Source organism: Ipomoea triloba, chromosome 7 (assembly GCF_003576645.1).
Source record: "Ipomoea triloba cultivar NCNSP0323 chromosome 7, ASM357664v1".
NCBI classification, from domain to species: Eukaryota; Viridiplantae; Streptophyta; class Magnoliopsida; order Solanales; family Convolvulaceae; genus Ipomoea; species Ipomoea triloba.
The window spans coordinates 21026990-21046734 of record NC_044922.1 but is presented as its reverse complement, the minus strand read 5'-3'; the positions used below and the strand labels follow the sequence as shown (position 1 = coordinate 21046734).

The 19745-nt window shown below is 36.0% G+C and overlaps 3 protein-coding genes across 5 annotated transcripts; 2 read left to right on the top strand and 1 right to left on the bottom strand.

The window, feature by feature from the left end:
• Nucleotides 1–370: 370 nt before the first annotated feature.
• On the top strand, nt 371–4109 carry LOC116025718 (ran-binding protein 1 homolog a-like). Its single transcript, XM_031267052.1, has 4 exons — nt 371–645; nt 748–899; nt 1012–1137; nt 3524–4109. The coding sequence occupies exons 1-4, from the start codon at nt 491–493 to the stop codon at nt 3748–3750; spliced, it is 660 nt and encodes a 219-aa protein (XP_031122912.1). The 5' UTR covers nt 371–490; the 3' UTR covers nt 3751–4109.
• A 1616-nt stretch (nt 4110–5725) lies between these two features.
• Nucleotides 5726–13662, bottom strand: LOC116025719. The gene is made up of 3 exons (XM_031267053.1): nt 13568–13662; nt 12917–13021; nt 5726–6094 (listed from the first exon to the last, which is right to left on the bottom strand). The coding sequence occupies exons 1-3, from the start codon at nt 13617–13619 to the stop codon at nt 5916–5918; spliced, it is 336 nt and encodes a 111-aa protein (XP_031122913.1). The 5' UTR covers nt 13620–13662; the 3' UTR covers nt 5726–5915.
• Nucleotides 13663–14345: 683 nt separating this feature from the next.
• Nucleotides 14346–18666, top strand: LOC116026131 (serine/threonine-protein phosphatase 7 long form homolog). 3 transcript variants are annotated; one of them, XR_004099782.1, is made up of 5 exons: nt 14346–14363; nt 16022–16865; nt 16942–17029; nt 17136–18479; nt 18571–18666. XR_004099782.1 is itself a non-coding variant. In XM_031267585.1 (5 exons), exons 2-5 carry the CDS (start codon nt 16480–16482, stop codon nt 17841–17843), a joined length of 771 nt encoding a protein of 256 aa, XP_031123445.1. In that variant the 5' UTR covers nt 14346–14363; nt 16022–16479; the 3' UTR covers nt 17844–18635. The 3 variants fall into 3 exon arrangements, 2 of the variants coding, with proteins under 2 accessions (XP_031123445.1, XP_031123444.1); XM_031267585.1 differs by having other exon boundaries at nt 17136–17216; nt 17628–18635; XM_031267584.1 differs by having other exon boundaries at nt 17136–18635.
• Nucleotides 18667–19745: the final 1079 nt, after the last annotated feature.

Here is a 19745-nt window from a genome sequence, read left to right as displayed (position 1 = left end):
TAGGCTATTCCTGATAAAAGAATAGGCCTATCTTTTAAAATGACATTCCATTTCAAACCTATTTCACGAACCAAACGTCTTGCATGCATAATATAACACCAAAGTAGTGCCAAAGACCTCGTGGTCTAGTGACATTCGGTGTCCGGGTTTACACTCCCACATGAATGATGGGAGTGGGTTCGAACAGATACTACATTGTAATAGAGAGTACGTAGTATTAAAAAAAAAACACCAAAGTAGTATTGAAATTATTTTTTGGTGTGGCAAATAATTGGAGTTGAATGTGTTGACATGCCCTAAATGGCCCTAGTGCCCAGCGTCTTCTGCGTAGATATCACGTTTGCTGTCCCAGACTCCTCTTTATTCCAAAATCGCCCCCGTTATTATATCAACCTCCTCAAAAATCAAACCCTTCCACCTTTCACTCTTCACTTACTCCCTCTAGAAACTTCTGCGATTTCGAATCACCATTTCAGATACGCATCTACCAATGGCCAGCACCGAGCCTGAGCACCAGCACAGGGAGGAGGAAGAAGCCGTCGGAGCGGAGGATGAGGACACCGGAGCTCAGGTTGCGCCTATCGTTAAGCTTGAAGAGGTTGCAGTTACTACCGGCGAGGAAGATGAAGACGCCATCCTCGACCTGTATTAATCCTTCTCTAAATTCTCCGATCTAACTATTCTCTACAGATCTGTTCTAATTTTACGGTTCCGAACTTAATCTTTGGTTTTCTGAAAACTTTACAGCAAGTCGAAGCTTTATCGGTATGATAAGGATGGTAATCAATGGAAAGAGAGAGGCGCCGGCACAGTCAAGCTCTTGAAGCATAAGAAGACCGGAAAAGTCCGGCTTGTTATGCGCCAGTCGAAGACACTTAAGATTTGCGCTAATCATCTTGGTCTGTTTTCGTGTTTCTTTCGATTAGTTGTTAGTAACTTATTAGTTGTGGATGCGTTGAATTGTATTTTTCCTGATTATCTGACTGAAGTCTCGGTGACTGTGATTTGCAGTACTACCATCAATGACTATTCAGGAACATGCTGGTAACGACAAGTCTTGTGTGTGGCATGCAGCAGATTTTGCAGATGGTGAACTCAAGGATGAGCTTTTCTGTATTCGATTTTCATCTGTTGAGAGTAAGTGTTTGTTATTTGTGGACTAGTAAACTTTTGCATTTGCCTTTTTAACCTATATTCATTTCTGTAGTTCAATTTCATTTGCTTGATGCAATGCTATATCTGTAGTTCACTACTTTCTTCCATGACCAATATAGTGCCATTTAAACAAATCAAACAAGCACTTTAAATGCCTAATTCCTGATGCTAAAAGGATTTCTTATCAATCAAAAGTTAAAAAATGCCTAAACCCTGATGCAAGTACATTTAATCCAGTCTGGAACTACAGTGAAGAATTGGTGTTTAGACTTGCCTTTAATTCCTTAAAGATAATTGGTCTATCACTTCCCTGCTTCACAAATTATAAAGCCTTAACTAATACTGAGTATGAATCAGATTACCATATTCAAGCTTAAATCACCTCACCTTGAAGAAAGGTTCTACATTTGCACACTTTTTGAAAAGAAGATGAGCAATGGAAAGATCAACAAGCATTTGTCTAAAGCTCACTTAAAATATTTGATCATTTGAAAGCCTTTAAAGTGTAGCCCTTCCCCTGTTTTTGAAATTGTCAAAGGTTATGCAACAAATATAAGGTTATATCTAGGATTGGTTAGTATGTGGTAGATTCTCTAAAAGTGGAATTGTGAATTACTTTGTTGGTTTGAACCAAAAGAGAAAAATGTGGCGTGGGGCTCAATGCTTAAAAGTTTTAAGGAGTTAATACCCAATATAGTCCTCGACTATAGTGGTTTTACTCAATTTGGTCCTAAATGACTTTTTGTGCTCAATTTAGTCCTCGACTTGATGGTTTTACACAATTTAGTTCTTTGTTAAAAATTTTGTTAGTTAATTGTTAGAAATAGGGTCCTAATGGTAATTTCTCATCCTTCATCCCATTTGGGATGATTCCTTCTTCTTCCCCTTATTAAGATCCACACAGAAATGCAAATTTTCGTATCAAATCAACTTCAACCCTAAATAAATAAATACAGAGTAAATAAATATTTTGGTACGAGATTTACATGGATCTTAATAAGGGGAAGAAGAAGGAATCATCCCAAATGGGGTGAAGGATGAGAAATTACCATTAGGACCCTATTTCTAACTGTCCACTAACAGAATTTTTAACAAAGGACTAAATTGGGTAAAACCATCAAAGTCTAGGACTAAATTGAGTACAAAAAATCATTTAGGACTAAATTGAATAAAACCACTATAGTCGATGACTATATTGGCTATTAACTCAAATTTTAAGTATATGAACTAAATATGATTTATTCTACAAATCTAAATGGATTACTTATATAATAGAAATTCATAAGTGGAATTGTGAAATACTTTCTTGGTTTGAACACAAGAAAATATGTGGCATTGGGTTCAATGCTTAAAATTTTAAAGTATATGTTTTATTCTACAAATCTGAATGGAGTATTTAGTATATTATTAGAATATAAATTCACAAGTAGGGGATTGGTATAGGGTCTGTTCAGGTGGAACTTCTGAGACCCTATACATAAAAACAACTTTTAATTTGGGGTTATGTTTGTTTTGGGTGAAATTATATGCAAAAATTGTAACACTTAAATTCATTGTTGTTTGGGGTTTCAAATTTATGTATAAAATTGTCACACTCATATTTGAACTGAATATTTATTATATGATATACTGTAATAAAATATCCAAAATGATAACTTAGTGTCGGGTTTACCCATAATACAAACTTTGATTTGGATTTTGGGTGCACTTTTGGATAATTCAAATAATGGACAACTCTTATTCATAAGGGTCTAAGAACGATTATGCTGCATAGAGTTTATTACATAAATAGAGCTTGGACAAGGAATGCATATGATATATTTCTTGTGACATCTAGTTTGCATTTGCTGAATATTTTTTTGTGAAGTTAGTCAGTTACATTAGGTGCTTCTTGTCCTTGAGTGAAGTATTTTTAATTACTTATAGTTGGAAATCGGTAAGAAAAAGCAACTTTAGCTGCGGCTTATATAGGTGAATCCGTGGAGGGCCATCATTGAAATAGTCTTTTCATTTTTTAGCTTATTCTTCTGCCTAATTTTACCCCTCTTTGCTTTAGTAGAATGAATTCATATTAGGTTTGCTTTGATGTTTAAATGGAGCTATCAGCTATATGTGGGGTTTCAGTTAGATGTCAAACTGAATGAAACTGAGATCAACTAAACTGTGTCCTAATTTCTCGAAAGAGATTAATGCCATTCTTTGAAAAGTATCCCAAGGTTTCCTTCCCACTATTGGAATTATAGTAGGGGGTTTTTGAGATGTGTTGTAATTGCGATTCTTGTTATGAATAATCAATTGCAGTTATTTCATTTCTATTTGTATGGGACTTTAGCATATACTTCACAGTCTATTACTGTTTGACTTCTAGATTGCAAGAACTTCATGGAGACATTTCAAGAGATTGCTGAATCACAGAAGAAGAATGAGGAACACAAAGACGCCTCTGCTGCTGCTGGACTGCTTGAGAAATTGAGTGTTGAAGATGAGAAGGCTGAAGAGAAAGCAGAGAAAAGTGAAGAGACAACTAAGGAGGCTGCTGTTGCAAGCGATGACAAAGCAGCTGAAGATGCAGGTGACAAGACATCTTCTACTTGAAAGGGTATCAGATGCAATACTTGTTCCCGTTTCAACTTGGCTGAGGTTTGTTGTGTCACCTGTTTCGAACCCACTGGGTATGATGAGTCGAGTCTGGTCTGGTCAAATGCAAGCAATATTAGCTTTTGAGGTATGTTTTGGGGGATGGCAGAGAGTTTTAGCCATTCAGGGTTCTTGTATGCGGGTATTAAGAGTATTGCTATGGGAAACTTCCTATGGCTTTGGTTGGCATTTTCTTGTGTGATATCCAAGTATCTGTTACAAAATGGGTCAATTTTGCATTTGTTTTTATTATTTCGAACTACTGATGGAGTTCTTATCTATATTCTTCTATATAAAATTTTGAACCATTCACACAAGATCTTCCTTCAGGTACGTGATGCGCACTGTTACCAACTGAAAACAACTTTTAATTAAAGTAACCAACTCAGTTATTCCATAATGCAGCATAGCAGCAAACTCAATCATATCACTATTAAATTCGACGCACAAGCTGGCAAATTGAAACTGCATTGGAAGAACAAATTGTAGTGAAAGACAACTGCACTGGGCCAACTTCATTGTTGTCTTTTGTCTAAGGTTTTGGATTGCTTCTGCGACTAAACTGTTATCTTTTGGCTATTTTAATTAGTAGAGTGACAGACGTGTCAATTTTAATCACCTTAGAGTGTGTTTGGAAAGTAGAAAAATGATTTTTGAAAAATGTTTTCTTGAAAATGATCTATTTTTTAGAAAACAGTTTCATTTTCTGTGTTTGGTTGCATTCTGAAAAATTGTATGTGTTTGGTTCATTTTCTGGAAAATAAGTAGAATTGTATAATTATATAGTTTTATTATTATATTTAAAATATAAAAACATATAAACATATATAAAATAATAATCTTTATTATAAAAAAAAAAGAGAAAAAAAAAACACTGGCGTGTGATCTGGTTTCTGGCGCCAGAGCTCAGGAAAAATCGAGGTATTTTCTTTGGTCAACGGAAATCATTTTCCTTTGACCACATTTTTCGGACGGAACCAAACACCAAAAGCTCGGAAAATGATTTTCGAAAATCATTTTTGGGGTTACCAAACACACCCTTAATCATGAGACGTAGTGTTAAAGTAACTAGCCATAAAATATAGTTAGCATTAAACTAACATTATGATATCTCTCCTTAGACATGCTTTTAAGAAATTAGAAATTTATGGATCATATAATGTACAATTTTTTGTACAACTTGGATGGTTTCCTCTTCTTCTTTTTTTTTTTTTTTTTTTTTTTTTTTTTTTTTTTGTGAACTTAGGGTGTGTTTGGTTAATGGGTTTTGATATAAGGTATGAGTATCAAAGTGATTGTTATTGTTTGGCTGACAAGTTTTTAGAATATTATTATAGGTTTGGAATACCCTATTAATTGAAAAACACATACCCTTATTAAATAAGGGATTCATTTCCCTTCCTTCATTCTTCCCCAACTATTAATAATCATTCTCATTCCACCATACTACCAAACATTCAAAATACTTTCACCAAAACCCATTACCCTTATCAAGTATTTGATACCCATACCGATTCCGAATCCCATGTGTGAACCAAACACACCCCTAATTTATTTTGAGAAACATCTCTTTAAGGTACCAAGGATGAATATTGAGTTTGTTCATAAAAGACTTAGGGAATCAAAATACATGTGATGAATAAAAGATATTACTCTCTCCAATATAAAACATATCGTTGTGATTCATGGGAATGTGCTAGTACTTGCACTAAATGCAAATTAACTAGACCCACTAGACTTATTAAGTAGTTTGGTTGAATTGAAGTGATTCATAAAAATGTGTTAGTACTTGCACAAAGTGCAAATTAACTAGACTTATTAAGTAGTTTATTGAACTGAATGATTAGAAGGTTTTTTTTTTTTTTTTTTGAAACCAAAAGCAGAATACCTTCATTAAAAACCCAATAACTCAGTAATATAGTCAGGAGGAGTGGAAAACCAGGAACCCCAGACAGACAAAGAGCCACTCGCCCCTGCAAGAGCATGAGCTACGTGATTCGATGACCGCTTGACATGGTGAACAGAGATGTTCCTAATGTCACTAGCAATGAGACGACATTGCTTAACAATAGAACCAATATACAAAAGATCCATAGTACGGGAATTGAAAGCAAAACAAAAATTTAAACAATCAGTTTCAAGTAAAATATTATTGTAGCCAAGGTCCTTAAGCCATGACATAGCTTCCTTGACTGCCAACGCCTCCGCAAGGAATGGAATAATGGATCACGAACACACCGAAGACGGTCACTCTTAGCTGCCACAAACACACCCAGATGATCACGAACAACCGCCCCGAACCCTGCATCATTACCAAAAGTTGCAGCATCAATATTGCATTTAAGCATTCCAGGAGGAGGACAAGACCAAATAATCGGAGTATTAAAGGTGGGTATGTTATTTGGAAATCACAAAACACCACTCCAGCTCTCAACTAAAGTTTGGACTTGATTACGCAGACCATCAATCGACAATAGAGCATTTCGCCAGATAATGTCGTTGCGAGTCGACCAAATGATCCAAAATATTGCTGCCATGAATATAGCTTTATCACCAACGGACGCCAGTAGCACGTCATTCATCAACTCTGGCAGCGATCTTCCTTGCAAAACATTATTATCACCCCATAAACATAAACAGCATGCAACATTACATTCACAAAAAAACATGAGCTACTAATTCTTCCTCATGGTTGCAGAACAAACAGCCACCCCCTATCCAAACATTCCTTGTTTTAAGGACCTCTTTGACCGGAATAATGTTCCGAGCACACCGTACAGATTATGAACTCTGGGAGGTACAGAAAGCTTCCACAATCGGTCTCATGCAGTGAAAATAAGATGAGATTCAGCAAGCATGGAATTAACAGTAAGGAGATGATATCCATTTTTCATTGAGTATAAGCCACGTAAATCCTCCTTCCAACGCCAAGTATCCTTATGATGTAATAAAACAAGTGTCGCTAGAATTCTTCGAACATCTGACTCAACAAACAAGTCTTCAAGAATCTCCAAGTTCCAACCACCATATGCATCAATCAAACCGTTAACCCTAGCGTCCTTTAATTCCTCTATACATGGAGTATGAAGATGAGGATCGTTAGAATCAGCAAGCCAAGGCCATCCCCAAATGGTAGTGTCAGCACCATCACCTATAGTACGAGTTGAGCCTGACAATAAAAGAGATTGTCCAGCTAAAATACTTCTCCAAATATAGCTAGGGTTGCTTCCCAATTGGGCCTCTAATAAATCGCAGCGTGGATAGTAACGAGCCTTTAATAACTTACATGTTAGGAATATAGCGGAATAATGCGCTATATTCCTAACAAGTGGTATCAGAGCGGTTTAATTGAGAATTATTTTCAAAGATGTTACCAAGTTCGATATCGAGAAGTTCGACGGGAAAATTAGCTTTTCTATCTGGAAGGTTCAGATGGAAGCCGTTCTGACCCAGAACGGTTTGAAGAAAGCGCTAGCTGGGAAGAATAAGAAACCGGCTACAATGACAGATGAAGATTGGGAAGATTTAGATGACAAGGCACGTTCAACCATTCAGTTGTGCCTGTCTAAATCGGTTCTACGTGAGGTGATAGGTGAGACGACTACGTCAGATTTATGGTCCGAGCTGGATTCGCGCTACATGGACAAACCTCTGGCGAACAAGCTGCGCCTGAAGGAGCGGCTGTACACAATCCGTATGACGGAAGGTACTTCAATTCAGTCTCATTTGGATGAATTCAATTCTATTTTATTGGACTTGGAAAATATTGATGTCATAATTGAAGATGAGGATCGTGCTATTTTATTGCTTGTTTCTCTCCTTGAATCATACAAGCATTTCAAAGAAATTATGCTGTATGGTAATTCTCTTGGAGTCCTAACTTTCGAAAGTGTTAAGTCGAACCTACTGTCCAAAGAAAAATTTGACTTAGAAACTAAGTCTGGGGACAAAGGTGAAAGCTTGACTGTTAGGGGTCGTTCAGTTGAAACGGATAGTAGCAATAAAAAATCTAGATCCAAGTCCAAAGGGCGTAAGTCCAACAAATCCTGTAAGTACTGCAAGAAGCATGGTCATGATGTGACTGAATGCTTCAAACTGAAGAACAAGCAAGAGAGAGAGAAGAAGTCCGCTGAAGCTAGTGTTGTTGAAAGTGATTCAGAAGGCGATGTGATGTTATCTGTTAGCTCCGGTAACAAACGAAGCGACACTGAGTGGATTCTGGACTCTGGTTGCACATTCCACATGTGTCCTCACAAAGACTGGTTTATCTCTTTGGAACCGGTTGATGGTGGAGTTGTCTTGTTGGGTAATGATACCCAATGCAAGGTTAGTGGAATTGGAAGTGTGCAGATCAAAACTCATGATAACGTTATCAGGACTCTTACCAATGTTCGGTATATTCCTGATTTGAAACGCAATCTGATATCCTTGGGCACCTTGGAATCTCTGGGGTGCAAGTACATAGCTGAAGGTGGAGTTTTGAAAGTTATTAAAGGCTCTCTTGTTCTTATGAAAGCTTCTCGTTCTGGAAGCTTGTACGTGTTGCATGGAAGTACAGTGACAGGTTCAGTTGCGGTATCCTCATCGGTGTCTGATGCTGATTTCACTCAATTATGGCATATGCGTCTGGGGCATATGAGTGAGAAAGACATGCATATCCTGAGCAAGAAAGGCCTCCTCAGTTCAGGTAATTACAATTTTGTGAGCATTGTGTTTTTGGGAAACAAAAGAGGGTTAGTTTCTCTACTGCTACACACCGTACCAAAGATGTATTGGAATATATACATTCTGATTTATGGGGACCGACTAAAGTCCAGTCTATGGGAGGCTGTAGATATTTTATGTCTATTATTGATAAATTTTCTCGTAAAGTCTGGGTCTATTTCCTGAAACATAAAAATCATGCATTTTCTATTTTCAAAAAGTGGAAAATTCTCGTTGAGACTCAGACAGGAAAAAAGGTCAAGAAGCTCAGGACAGACAATGGCTTGGAGTTCTGTGAGACAGATTTCACTGAGTTCTGTGCAGCACAAGGAATTGCCAGGCACAAGACCTTGCCTGGAAAACCCCAGCAGAATGGTGTTGCCGAACATATGAACAGGACTCTGTTAGAGAGAGCTCGTTGTATGCTCTCTAATGCTGGGTTATGGAAACGGCGTGATTTTTGGGCCGAGGCCGTTTCTACTGCATCCTATTTGGTAAATAGGTCTCCACATTCATCCCTCGATTTCAAAATTCCAGAAGAAGTTTGGTCAGGTAATCCTGTTGACTACTCTATGTTAAGAGTTTTTGGATGTCCTGCATATGCTCATTCCAGTACGAGTAAATTAAACCCGAGAGCTGTCAAATGCATTTTCCTTGGTTGTAAATTAAACCCGAGAGCTGTCAAATGCATTTTCCTTGGTTATGCCTCTGAGTCGAGAGCTGTCAAATGCATTTTCCTTGGTTATGCCTCTGAGTCAAAAGCTGTCAAATGCATTTTCCTTGGTTATGCCTCTGAGTCAAAAGGGTATCGTCTATGGTCTCCTGATTCTCATAAGATCATTTTAAGTCGAGATATCATTTTTGATGAAAATGCACTACGTTCTTCTGGAAAGGATCGTGCTATTCCCAGTACAGGTGATACGTAGAGTACTGGAGAGAAAGTGGAGTTTGAGTTCAGGCCTATGAATAGTATTACTACCACTGATGGTAATACTAACGATGATGCATCTACTAGTATTGCGCCTCTCGCCGAGCAACAGCGAGAGTATTCTATTGCCCAAGACCGGCCTAGGAGGACAATTAAAAAACCTGCTAGATATGCTACTAGTGATGATGAAACCCACTTGGTTGCTTATGCACTTTCAGTTGCACAGGAGTTTGATGGTGATCCATCTCATTATTCTCGTTTATTTCATTGTATAAATAGCCAGCTTTGTGTTCAATTCTAGGCACTCATCAATATCATTAATTCATTCTTCCTTCCTTTTGTTTTTCTGCCCCACGTAGTACATATATATATATTTTCTTTATTTTCTTTTAAGAGATTAATATATATATTAAATATTTTCCCATTTAGTCCATACATTTGTTATTTCTATTATTTCCCTATTATTTAACTTCTATAATTCTCAATTTTCGATCATTCGCTTCCGCATAATTCCGCTATATTCCTAACATTACAAACCAAGGATTCTGGATTAATCATTAAGCGCCAACCTTGTTTTGCCAAGAGAGCAATGTTAAATTCTCGAAACCTCTTAAATCCCATGCCTCCAACCTTCTTAAGAACACTTAACTGAGTCCAATTCTTCCAATGAATACCATTGTGTTGATCCGCTTCACCAGTCCACCAGTATCGATTAAGCAATTTTTCTATAGAGTCGCACATTTGATTGGGTAATAAGAACACAGACATCGTAAAGATCAATAGCGATTGAGCAATGCTCTTGATCAAAATCTCTCTACCTGCCTTGGAAATAAATTTGTGCTGCCAACTTCCAATCCGCTCACGGATTTTTTGCTCAACATATAGAAAAATAGCCTTCTTATTTTGACCCAAAATTGATGGCAAATCGAGGTAACGTTCGAAGTCTAGTGTCACATGTACCCCAACACAATTAGCCACTGCACCTCTTATATCATCACTCACATTAGCACTGGACAACACACTAGACTTATCATAATTTATTGCTTGTCCCGAAGCCTCACTGTACAAATCCAAACATTCTTTCACCTTTAGTGTTAGATCTTGGGTGGCTTTGAAAAAGAGTAAACTATCGTCGGCGAAGAAAAGGTGGGAAACGGGAGGTGCTCCACGAGCGATTCTAATGCCATGAATATCTCCCCAAGCTTCAACCTTCTACAATAGAATAGATTAACCTTCGGCACATAGAATAAATAAATAAGGGGATAATGGATCCCCCTGACGAATCCCACGAGTTGGAGTAACCGAGCCCACAGCTTCGCCATTAACCAAAATTGAATAGCGCACCGAAGTTACACAAAGCATCATAAGATTAATCCACCGGTGATCATAGCCCAAAGCAATTAACATTCCCTCTAGGAAATCCCATTCCATTCAATCATATGCTTTGGCCATATCTAGTTTTAGAGCAGCCCAGCCTACAGAACCATTATTNAATTAAACCCGAGAGCTGTCAAATGCATTTTCCTTGGTTATGCCTCTGAGTCAAAAGGGTATCGTCTATGGTCTCCTGATTCTCATAAGATCATTTTAAGTCGAGATATCATTTTTGATGAAAATGCACTACGTTCTTCTGGAAAGGATCGTGCTATTCCCAGTACAGGTGATACGTAGAGTACTGGAGAGAAAGTGGAGTTTGAGTTCAGGCCTATGAATAGTATTACTACCACTGATGGTAATACTAACGATGATGCATCTACTAGTATTGCGCCTCTCGCCGAGCAACAGCGAGAGTATTCTATTGCCCAAGACCGGCCTAGGAGGACAATTAAAAAACCTGCTAGATATGCTACTAGTGATGATGAAACCCACTTGGTTGCTTATGCACTTTCAGTTGCACAGGAGTTTGATGGTGATCCATCTCATTATTCTCGTTTATTTCATTGTATAAATAGCCAGCTTTGTGTTCAATTCTAGGCACTCATCAATATCATTAATTCATTCTTCCTTCCTTTTGTTTTTCTGCCCCACGTAGTACATATATATATATTTTCTTTATTTTCTTTTAAGAGATTAATATATATATTAAATATTTTCCCATTTAGTCCATACATTTGTTATTTCTATTATTTCCCTATTATTTAACTTCTATAATTCTCAATTTTCGATCATTCGCTTCCGCATAATTCCGCTATATTCCTAACATTACAAACCAAGGATTCTGGATTAATCATTAAGCGCCAACCTTGTTTTGCCAAGAGAGCAATGTTAAATTCTCGAAACCTCTTAAATCCCATGCCTCCAACCTTCTTAAGAACACTTAACTGAGTCCAATTCTTCCAATGAATACCATTGTGTTGATCCGCTTCACCAGTCCACCAGTATCGATTAAGCAATTTTTCTATAGAGTCGCACATTTGATTGGGTAATAAGAACACAGACATCGTAAAGATCAATAGCGATTGAGCAATGCTCTTGATCAAAATCTCTCTACCTGCCTTGGAAATAAATTTGTGCTGCCAACTTCCAATCCGCTCACGGATTTTTTGCTCAACATATAGAAAAATAGCCTTCTTATTTTGACCCAAAATTGATGGCAAATCGAGGTAACGTTCGAAGTCTAGTGTCACATGTACCCCAACACAATTAGCCACTGCACCTCTTATATCATCACTCACATTAGCACTGGACAACACACTAGACTTATCATAATTTATTGCTTGTCCCGAAGCCTCACTGTACAAATCCAAACATTCTTTCACCTTTAGTGTTAGATCTTGGGTGGCTTTGAAAAAGAGTAAACTATCGTCGGCGAAGAAAAGGTGGGAAACGGGAGGTGCTCCACGAGCGATTCTAATGCCATGAATATCTCCCCAAGCTTCAACCTTCTACAATAGAATAGATTAACCTTCGGCACATAGAATAAATAAATAAGGGGATAATGGATCCCCCTGACGAATCCCACGAGTTGGAGTAACCGAGCCCACAGCTTCGCCATTAACCAAAATTGAATAGCGCACCGAAGTTACACAAAGCATCATAAGATTAATCCACCGGTGATCATAGCCCAAAGCAATTAACATTCCCTCTAGGAAATCCCATTCCATTCAATCATATGCTTTGGCCATATCTAGTTTTAGAGCAGCCCAGCCTACAGAACCATTATTCTTCTTGCGCAAATAGTGCCCTATTTCTCCCGCCACAATCACGTTGTCCGTAAAAAGCCTATTCGGAACAAAGGCACTCTGGGACTGAGAGATAATACTATCCAAACTGTCTTTCATACGATTAGCCAAAACCTTATATGCCACATTACATAAGGCAATTGACCGAAGATCGGATACTCTCTGAGGTACTTTTTCTTTGGGATTAAGACTATGTTGGTCTCATTAAGCCCCTCCGGGAAGAAACAATTATTAAGACAACTTAAAATGAACATAAATAAATCATGACCAACAATATGCCAATAATGTTGATAAAATGAGGGGAACATACCATCAGGGCCTGGCGACTTCTCAGGAGCCATAGAAAATAAGGCAGCTTTAATCTCCTCAATGGTAAAAGGTTGGCATTCGTTTCCTCCGTCACCCGGGGCAGAACCTGAGAGAAAGCACTAGCATACAGAAAACCTATATTGATGGAATATTGGTTGAACAATTTATATCATGTGGAACTCCTCTTTCAATCATCTCAGAGAGAAGTTAGGCCAAGAGCCTGATCAACCATTCTGTCTTTGCATAGAGAATCAATTACAGTGTTATAGGCTATAGTATCAGGCTTAGGTCCCTCTTTTTGCATTACTACAACTAAATCAAGAGCATTTTGTGTATGACCTGATTTGCAAAGCCCATTTATAGGGCTGTTGACTTTTTTTGTGTGAATTTGACAAGCATGAGACAAAAATGTGTTGGAACTAAAAGGTGGATAAAAACGTGTAAAGTACCATTCTGATTACCTTCTTCTCATTAGGTTTTTGAGAAGAAGGTAATCATACTACCTTCTTTATAAAAAAAAAATGACAAGTAAGAGGAGAGAGAAGAAGGTGTTGAGATGTCACTAGGGAGGGAGAAGATCTCTCTCCTCATTTATCCACACAAAATCCACAAAATTTGCTACGTGGAAAGGGAGATGGGTAGTTCCACCTACCTTCTTCTCTCTTTATTTCCTTCAAATTTTTATCCCCTCCTTCTTCAAGCATAAATACCTCCTTCAAGCATGGGAATGGAGAAGATGAAACATATATAAACATTACACCCAGAGGCGGATCCAACATGGGGGCAGTGGGGGGAGTTGCCCCCAATCACCCCACCCCACCCCCTATATAGCTCTTGTAATATATATATACTAATATATATATATATATATATATATATATATATATATATATAATGTATATTACATTTTTAGATATACGTATATGAAAAATGATATAAGTAAACAGCTGGTTAGTTAGTTGAGATGGATGGCGTGTGCCTTAACTAAGTAGAGGGCAAGGGTTCGACTCTGCTGAGCAGTAGGTGTGAGTATAATTAGAGCCCTTCAACCTTATTATTTTATCAAATTAATTATGTTTCATATATTGTTATTATATTTTTATAAGTTTTAGTGTGTTTATTTTTTTCTATATCCAACAATATTTATGACTATATTCCTTTTAAGTGATTCAATTTAAAATGTGTTTTCTATTGAATTATTTTATCAAATTAATTATTTTTTTGTTATGAGTATTTTTATAAAATTTGATGTGTTTTATTCTTCGCTTATATACAACAAATCTATGACTATATTTCCTAAATGTTTTACGGTTGAAGAAATTTTTCGCCCCCCACTGACTAAAATTTCTGGATCCGCCACTGATTATACGATATCATTATTTTCCCCTTGTAGTCTACATTGGAATCAACCGACAATTGCAGTTAGCACCATTATCGGAATAGTTGAGGTACGTACTCCATGCGACTTTTATTATTATTATTATTATTATTATTATTATATTATTATTATTATTATTAGGAATAATTAAATATTAACACAATGAGAAACGGATAGGATAAGAATCTTACACAACATCTAAGTCCAACAAAATTTGTAAAATCCTTTGATGATGTTTTTGATTTGTAATGTATTACTACTTCCGTCCCAAAATGGTTGTCTGGTTCGTTTAACGAGGCTTGACTGAAATAATTTTTAATCCAAATTTTCATAATATTAAGTTTAGCATTAATATATAAAATTTATATATTTAGAAACTACATTAAAAGTACTATTAAACACAAAAAAAAAAACTAAATTTAAAAATATTAAAAAATTACTAAAGAAAATAAACAAAGAAGAAAGAGTTGGTTTGACCAATGAATAGTAAATAGGACAGGTAAAATGGGACAGAGGGAGTATATGTTAATTGTTAAGCACAATATACTTTAATTTGTAAATTCTAATTAATTGGTTTTTCTAATTACGTTTTGCTGCATGTTTCCTTTGGAAAGTATATACGTGCAATTTATTTATAATTAGCATCTCATATGTGTCTGTTTAAGGGCACTTTGTCTATTTAATCTATTCTATGAAATCATAGCACTTGATTTCATTAAACAAAAATGATTGCAAAAATTTGATGCAAAGCACAGAGATTTTGGCTTTGATGCAAAGTGGAGAGATTTGGTTATGGACTAAGATTGTGAAAGTTTGATGCAAAAAAAGGGAGGAAATTTGGCTATAGATATAACTCGTGAAAATTTGAAGTAAAGAAGAGAGAATTTAACCATAGATTGAGATTGCAAAAATTTGATGTAAAGAAGAGAGAATTTGACTATAGACACTGGCGGAGCAACAGTGGCCAGTGGGGACAATGGGAGCAGGTGTTCCCACTCACTCCACCCCACCCCATATATAGCTCTTATATATATATATATATATATATATATATATATATATATATATATATATATATATATATATGTATATTACATTTTTAGATATACGTATATGAAAAATGATATAAGTAAACAGCTGGTTAGTTAGTTGAGATGGATGGCGTGTGCCTTAACTAAGTAGAGGGCAAGGGTTCGACTCTGCTGAGCAGTAGGTGTGAGTATAATTAGAGCCCTTCAACCTTATTATTTTATCAAATTAATTATGTTTCATATATTGTTATTAATATTTTTATAAAGTTTTAGTGTGTTTTATTTTTTTCTATATCCAACAATATTTATGACTATATTCCTTTTAAGTGATTCAATTTAAAATGTGTTTTCTATTTGAATTATTTTATCAAATTAATTATTTTTTTTGTTATGAGTATTTTTATAAAATTTTGATGTGTTTTATTCTTCGCTTATATACAACAAATCTATGACTATATTTCCTAAATGTTTTACGGTTGAAGAAAATTTTTCGCCCCCACTGACTAAAATTTCTGGATCCGCCACTGATTATACGATATCATTATTTTCCCCTTGTAGTCTACATTGGAATCAACCGACAATTGCAGTTAGCACCATTATCGGAATAGTTGAGGTACGTACTCCATGCGACTTTGTTTATTATTATTATTATTATTATTATTATTATTATTATTATTATTATTATTATTATTAACAGTTATGGATGCGAGACCATTTCATCCTGGACCTGCTGTCCCGTCTATGCTAGAATTTCAACCAAGGCATCGATGCAAATCTATTTGGAACGACCCAAATTATGATCCCCATCTTAGTGTATCTAGATATGACGGTCAAATGTATACTAATGAACCACGAGATCCCCGAATGATTGCATATTTAAGGGTCGTAGGGTTTTACGGTGTTGCACATTTAGGTCAACGTATTAATATCGATCGCAGCCGCATCGCAGCACTCGTAGAGAGATGGCGGCCAGAGGTGCATGCCTTTCATTTTTCATTTGGTGAGGTGGGCATAACACTTCAAGACGTTGAAGTGTTATTCGGTTTGAAGGTTGATGGGCTTGCAGTCACGGGCAAAGACAAGCGTCCATGTAATGAATGGATTGAGGAATGTGACAGGTTGTAGGGCTTTCGGCCTCCCATTGAAGTCGTTACGATGAGCAAAATATATGCTACCGCGTTACCACCCGTGCTTGTTCTGAATGGGTGGCATACTGATGAGGAAGTAGAGCAAGCTACCCGGATCCTTATTCATCACTTGTTAGGAGGATTTCTCTTTCCTGACACAACGAAGAATAAGGTGAAGTTATTTTTTTTTAAAAAAACTTTAAACACCTTTGAAGGCTGCGGTCAGTATAGTTGGGGGTCTGCGGTTTTAGCGTATTTGTATAGGGCAATGTGTCTTGCAGCCGACTTTGAGTCATCCACAGCTTGCGGATGCCTCATATTATTACAAATATGGGCATGGGAAAGACTGCCTATGGTGAGGCCCCAAGGAATATTGCTTTTGAACAACCTTGGTGATTTGCCATATAGGGCGAGGTTAGTTATATTATGTTAAATTTTGCACTTTCGAGTTAGCGTTCTTTATTACTTATCATAGTTATTTGGAATGTAGGTGGTTTTGTCCGCATGAATGGCCGACAGTGATGACACACGTAATCCGTGCATACAGAGACCAATTTGATCACTGTACAGACAGAAAAGTATGTGATATTGTTCGTAGTTTATTTATTTATTTATTTATTTTTGTAATTGTATATAAAAAAATACTTAATTAATTTTGGATTTTTTTGTTTGTAATGTTGATAGTTTGAATTTAGGCCGTATGAGGACATATTGCCATATCTTCCTTATTATTGTCGCGATAGAGCGGGGATGTGGACTTCACAGGTGCCACTAGTATTTTTTTATGTTATAGAGTTTCACTATCCCGATCGATTTTTTCGGCAATCTAGGGGTGTACAGGACGTCCCGCAAGCTGTGCCATATAGGCAGGATTTACATGCCATTGACAGTTGTTCAAGTAGACAGATTAGAGATTGGAGTGTGTATCATGGAGAATACGTTGATTTGTGGGATGATCGACATAATTACTATGTCGCGATGATTCCTATGCATCACATTAAGGTTACATGTGCTTACAAAGTATGGTTTTACCGATATGGCAAACGCGTTATCGGTAACCCAGCTCATGATCCACACACGGGTTATGTCGAATACGCAACCGAATTACACAGAATGGTATTATTATTGTTATTATTATTATTATCATGATTGTGGTTGTTGTGGTTGTTGTCTTAGACGCATGGATTCCGAGCTATTTCGTTAGAGTCGACAACCACTTTAGCCGATCCAACCATCGATCGAGATGCAACATTGACACATATCGATAACATCTCTCTAGATAATTTAGGTGAGCATAATTTTATAGTCAATGTACCTGATGAGGATTATTATGCTGCTCGCCAAGAAGACATTGTGCAAGCTCGTCGTAGAGATAGAAGGCGAGAGCGTTGACACATGAGGGGTGGTTTGGTGAGAGGTGGTCGTGCAGGGCGTGGTGGTCAAGTGATACTGGGAGCGGAATCGGTTGAGGATGATGATGATGATGACGAAGGGGAAGATGAAGCATAAGTGGGGCCAGACCAGGCGGCAACTGCAACGCCTTCAAGGAGCGTGCGCCATACAGTGATGTTGGTAGCAGTTTCCATCACATTACTGATATAGGTCAGAGTAGTGGTATACAGTACGGTGATGTTGGTAGTAGTTATCATCACATTACCGATATAGGTCAGAGTAGCGGCACACAGTACAGTGGATTTTCCCAATTCAGTGGTGAGCAAAGCGTATTCAGTGGTGAATAATACGTTACTCCGTCTAAAGCCATTTATCATTCTGGTTGATCACCAATCATATTCGCCCCACCACATATAATAGCAAGTACCCCACGACCAACATTTAATAATGACCCAGTTTACTATCCCGTTATAGATTTTCAAACCGAGTCATCGTTCGATCATATGGGATGGGGTTGGACCTTCAACTTACACCGCCGACTGCTCCTGAGCTACAAGAGGAAGGGGGCAATTAACCGTTAAGGCGATCATCGCGACCACATGTGGCACCAAGTTGTGGAACTCATTCTCGGAGAAGGTAATAATGAAAATTATAAATTATTTAGATTTGTATTTAAACTATTTTATTATAATTAGACTAAATATTGTTCGTTTCAATTTGAACGTAGGTACTAGTGACGACTAGTACAATGCCGCATAAATATTTAAATTAGTGATGACTGTTGCAATGTAAAAAAACTATTAATATTATATGTATTTGTGACATGTTTACGGAATTGAACCAAAAGTAACTTGTTTACCCATTTGTTATTGAAGTGGCGGATATCAAATTAATTTATTAGTTGCAAAATGTTATTTTAATAAAATTAAGTAATTAAAGCAAATTAAAGATTTTTTAATATCCAAATAAAATTAAAAGTTACTTTAAAATAAATAAATAAATAAAATTACCAAAAACTTTATTTTGTTAAATTTAAATAAAACTAAAAAATATATATTTATTTTCTTAATCTATATACTATATATAAAAGCATTATCCTCCTCTAGAATTTTCCCGCCCAAATGTAGGGATATTTTAATAATTAATTGTTAATTATAATAATAATAATATTATTATTAAATATTAATAATATTAATTATTATTATAGAAAAATATTAATGATAGAATAATATTAATTATAATTGGTTATAATAGGTTATTAGTAATTATGGTAATTATTATGATAGAATAATATTAATGAGATAAGAATGTGGTTTTGATTGTTACAATTTTTTGTAATATTTATCTAAATGTACTCATATTCTGGCTGAGATACAAAAATTATGAATGTCAATCATATTTATTATATTATATATACTAATAATATCTAATAATTGTAATTGGCAAGTCCCAAGAAAAATTAAATCAAATATTTATTATATTTTATTTTCAAATCATTTCCAACCAATTCTCAAATGGTAATAACCTACTAACACGAATTGTTTGCTTACATAATATTATTTTATTAAATTAATTTGTTCATTAAATCGTAACAAATACTAGCATATTAATGTCACTTATACACGGTAATGCACCTGCAATAAAATTGGTAATATTTATATATACACGAAATTTGTCTTCAAAAAAAATATATATACACGAAGATCATGTCCATAAAGTCATCATTTATTAGTAGAAAATTAAATCAAGAATATGATATATTATTGGAATTGAAAATTAAATCAAAAATATAACATATTATTGGAATTGAAAATTACAAAATAATATCTATTAATTATAAATTAATTTGTTCATTAAATCGTAACAAATATTTTCAATCATATTATATTATATATATGCTAT